Raw genomic sequence first — 4,874 nt, forward strand, 5'->3', positions numbered from 1 at the left:
AGGTTTATTCTGTCAGATCTTTAATTAAAGCTTTTATTTACACATGAAGATTTCCACAATAACACTATTCAAATATACAGTTATAATACTTCACAAGCAGTGATTTAATTTCATCTTGAAGATTCAGTCATCATCTAGCAGATGAGGATGAAGTCTTGATGTTGCAAGTTTTGTTTCTGATCCTCGATAACTATTCTTATACACAACCACTCTTTCCGTTACAACCAGAAAGTATTTTCTTGTTATTATCAACCACAGCCTTTCCAGTCTACAATGTTGGTTTTAATATTTTATAAGTAGGAGAATTCCACGTAGATGTTTCCATAACAACAACACGTACTCAGTAGGCAATGATTTCATCTAAACCTTCATTGCTAGACGGTGGGCTACTGAGACTGGATGCAGTCGAGCTGACACTCAAGCCAGTCTTGTCTTCGCCTCTTCTCTCTTGCTTTATTCGTCGAACGGACAGATAGCTGTCACACTGGGAGTCCTGGTCGGTGCTCGTGCAGAACTTTGTGTCCACTATATTTGTTGAGGTCAAAGCTGAGTCCATCTGGTTCGTTCGAGTCCCGGTTTGTTCTTGTTTTTGGTATTCGAGAACTCCCGACAAGATCCGAATGTAACGAGTAGCCAGGCGCAGGATCTCGTTTTTACTAAGCTTTTTATCAGGTGGATGAGTCGGCAATAGTCTTCGCAGATCGGCGAATGCGCCGTTCACGTTCTGTTGCCGCCACCGCTCGCGGCTATTTGTAAACACGCGGCGGTTAAATTTCCGAGGGCTCCGTCCCTCACTTGCAGGAACCCCTTCTTCTGAAGAGCCCCTGCGTCTGAGGATCCGCCTAGAGAGGAACTCTAGGGGTATTTGCTGGCTAGGGGGTAATTCCAGAGAAAGTGTCTGTCTAGAAGCAGATAAAGAAAAACCGAAGGGTGACTGAGGAGGGGCAGGAAAGGGAGAGTCCCAAACCCATGATGGCGTGGCCTCAAAACTTGACGTCACTTGTGAAAAAAACACGTCGTCCATTTCTGTTTCTTGATGGTCATCTTCCACAGAACCGCCACTAGACAGCAGGGAACATGGGGTAGCACTGTCCGACAGACGATCGTCGTCGGAGTCGGAGACGTCTGGTCGGGGACTAGCCGTCCGGTTGTCTTCGGGAAGTTGCGAATCTCCCTCCATAGCGCTATGTTCGGTCATTTGAAGATCTTAAAATGAAAAGACTCTACTATCATTATTAAAACTAAAGAAACTATTAAGATCTCTACTATCATCTCTAAAACGTACAGAGAACATTAAGATCTCTACTATCATCTTTAAAAATTACAGAAAACACTAAGACCTCTACGATAATACCTAAAACTATATAAAACAGTAAGATCTGTACTATCATTTCTAAAACGCACATAAAACGTTAAGATCTCTATTATCACCTCTTAAACGTATAGGAAACATTAAGATCTTAAGACCATCTCTAAAACTACAAAAAACATTAAGATCTCTACTATCATTTTTTAAAACTACAGAAAAAATTAAGTTCTCTACTATCATCTCTACAATAGTACAAAAGATTAAGATCTCTACTTCATCTCTAAAACTACTGAAAACATTAGGTCTATGCTTCTATTTCTAACACTAGAAAATGTTAATATCTTCAACATCATTTCTAAAACTATCATTCATGAAGAGCTGACAGAATAAACTTGGTTCATTCATGAAAAGCTGACAGAATATACCTGGTTCATTTAGGAAGAACTGACAGAATAAACTTGGTTCATTCATGAAAAGCTGACAGAATAAACCTGGTTCATTCACGAAGAGCTGATAGAACAAACCTGGTTCATTCACGAAAAGCTGATAGAATATACCTGGTTCATTCATGAAGAGCTGACAGAATAAGACAGGTTCATTCATGAACAGCTCACAGAATAAGCCAGGTTCATTCATAAACAGCTCACAGAAACCCGAAGAGGATTGCCCCTGTGACAGGAACACCAGAGATGTTATCACAATAGGTCATCCGATCTGTATACCGTATGTCTTCATAAAGAAAATCACCCTAAGGACTTCGTAAGTGAGTAGTTTATTGTCAAGGGACTTCACAATCCAGAATGGGGGAGTGTTGTAAGCTATATTTTAGATAATTGCTTGCCATTGAATAATGAATGATTCAGTCCAATCTCAGATCAGTTAGTGAGTTTAAAAATGAGAGTTTTTGCAATAATCGTAAACTTGTTTCGGAGTTTCTCGTGAATGAGTGTTCTGTGAAGTTGGGCCTACCAGTGAACATAATATGTAGCAAATTTGTTGAAGAAATAAATGTATTCGTTATATTTACGTATAGATGACTTAGCATTATTTTTATCAAATAATGCAAACTAATCCGCCCAACGACAGAACACGCTACTAATCCGCCCAGCGATAGAACACGCTAGAACACTTACGAAGTTATTTGCAGAATTTCCTTGCTAGTTCATAAATAACAAACGCTGGCTGACTGACTAACTGAATCGCAGACGAATAACTCTTTAACTAAAACTGAATTCAATAATATTATTCCGAATTTAATTAACTTAGTTATTTTATATTGTACTCGTTTTCTGCGAAATTTAGGAATCTTTTAGATTCTATAGAGGCTTTAACTTACATTAAATTTCTATACGTTACGTAACCATAATGTCATGACAAGCTTCCTCTAGCAAACAAACATCTAATTCAAAACATTAAAAATGCAACGATAATTTAGTGCCTTTCGTTCCTACAATTTCATGTGCTTTTGTACACGGTATATTCATATTTTAGTCTCTTCCACTCCTACAAGGTCACGTACTGTTTCAACACAATGTGTTTTACGCTATAAATCCAGCACGATGCAACACGTACTTTTGTATAGTTTCTGGTTTTGTAAGATCTTATGTTTCAATTTGATAACTTATTTCATGTTAGGATTATCCTTGGTGTTGCGCTGAATGAACCAGGTATATTTTGTCAGCTCTTCATGAATGAACCAAGTTTATTCTGTCAGCTCTTCCTAAATAAACCAGGTTTATTCTGTCAGCTCTTCGTGAATGAACCAAGTTTATTCTGTCAGCTTTTCGTGAATGAACCAAGTTTATTCAGTTCTTCCTAAATGAACCAAGTTTATTCTGTCAGCTCTTCGTGAATGAACCAAGTTTATTCTGTCAGCTCTTCGTGAATGAACTAAGTTTATTCTGTCAGTTTTTCGTGAATGAACCAGGTTTATTCTGTCAGCTATTCGTGAATGAACCAGGTTTATTCTGTCAGCTCTTCATGAATGAACCAGGCATATTCTGTGAGCTGTTTATGAATGAACCTGGCTTATTCTGTGAGCTGTTCATGAATGAACCTGTCTTATTCTGTCAGCTCTTCGTGAATGAACCAGGTTTATTCTGTCAGCTTTTCGTGAATGAACCAGGTTTATTCTGTCAGTTCTTCGTGAATGAACCAGGTTTATTCTATCAGCTTTTCGTGAATGAACCAGGTTTGTTCTGTCAGCTCTTCGTGAATGAACCAGATTTATTCTGTCAGCTTTTCGTGAATGAACCAAGTTTATTCTGTCAGTTCTTCGTGAATGAACCAGGTATATTCTGTCAGCTTTTCATGAATGAACCAAGTTTATTCTGTCAGCACTTCAAAAATGAACCAGGTTTATCATCTCAGCTCTTCATGAATGAACCAGGCATAATATAGTCGAGCAAATCCACTGGCTGCTCTATCCTTGGAGATCCACTGGAGGTGGTCGAGCAAATCCACTGGCTGCTCTATCCTTGGAAATCCACTGGAGGTGGTCGAGCAAATCCACTGGCTGCTCTATCTTTGGAGATCCATTGGAGGTGGTCCAACAGGATCCCTGGAATCTTCAGCAGGTCGACTTTCTGATGGAAAGTTCTTCTTTGAAGTAGGCCTAATTGGCCATTCTCTTACCGCCGTATCTCCAAAGATAATCATGGTTGATGACCTTTAGCTTGGATTGTTTAACCTTCTCGATTTGTTAAACCATATCATTGATTCTTTTAACTAAAACATCTTCCCAAAACCTGCTTAAATGTCGAGTTCGTCCTCTCTTCCGGCAGAAAATGTCACTACGACAAAACCCAGTCTTAACCAAAAGTAACATCACAGCAAGTAGTCATTTTGTCATTAGCTGATTGAAGTATTTCCCGGGGAAATTCAAATACGACATATGTTTTTAGTCTCTCTACATATTTTGTGTAAGTTTTTGTTTGTAATTAAGCACAAAGCTACACAATGGGCTATCTGTGCTCTGCCCACCACGGGTATCGAAACCCGGATTCTAGCGTTGTAAGTCCGCAGACATACCGCTGTGCCACTGGGGGGCCTTTTGTGTAAGACTCTGCTGAATATTCCGGCTAGTTTCGATGTTACTTTACTTCTGAAGAAAAGGCAAACAACAGAAGGGATTCAAAAATAGGAATATTGAATCAAAATTAAAAATCTTGATGGTCGTTACGGTTTCTTTACCAGTTTACTCCACTTTTTTGTTAGTTTTAATTCTAAAGAAGAGGACATTTTGTTTTAGCTTTCGAAGCGATATATTTTCCATTAAAGTTTTTATGTTTCAGTCTCGACTTTTTCTAAGAAAGAAATCCAAACGGAGAGTTGTTACTTAACTTTGCAATAAAATGAGCTCTTGTTATTTTTTCTTCAAAATTATCAAGGCTATACTCTTCGTATTTTCTCATATTTCACGAAATAATTTTCATATTCTTTGTTTAATAAGATGCACTTGATATACTTTTTTAAAAATTAAACTATTTTCATTCAAATTCCCAAGATTTATCCTAAATATTCCGGTTAGTTTCGATTTTACTTTACCTCTGAAGAAAAGACAAAC

The 4,874-nt window shown here is 38.1% G+C and overlaps 1 protein-coding gene across 1 annotated transcript; it reads right to left on the bottom strand.

Moving 5' to 3' along the window:
• Window positions 1-340: 340 nt before the first annotated feature.
• LOC106472392 (T-cell acute lymphocytic leukemia protein 1-like) lies at window positions 341-1,180 on the bottom strand. The gene has a single exon (XM_013933035.1). It carries the CDS (start codon window positions 1,178-1,180, stop codon window positions 341-343), a length of 840 nt encoding a protein of 279 aa, XP_013788489.1.
• Between the last annotated feature and the right edge of the window lie 3,694 nt (window positions 1,181-4,874).

The sequence above is a fragment of the Limulus polyphemus genome, unplaced genomic scaffold (assembly GCF_000517525.1).
Source record: "Limulus polyphemus unplaced genomic scaffold, Limulus_polyphemus-2.1.2 Scaffold5294, whole genome shotgun sequence".
NCBI classification, from domain to species: Eukaryota; Metazoa; Arthropoda; class Merostomata; order Xiphosura; family Limulidae; genus Limulus; species Limulus polyphemus.

Bases quoted from the DNA above. Each gene is read 5' to 3' on its own strand.
- LOC106472392 (XM_013933035.1), bottom strand. From the start codon at position 1,180: ATGGAGGGAGATTCGCAACTTCCCGAAGACAACCGGACGGCTAGTCCC.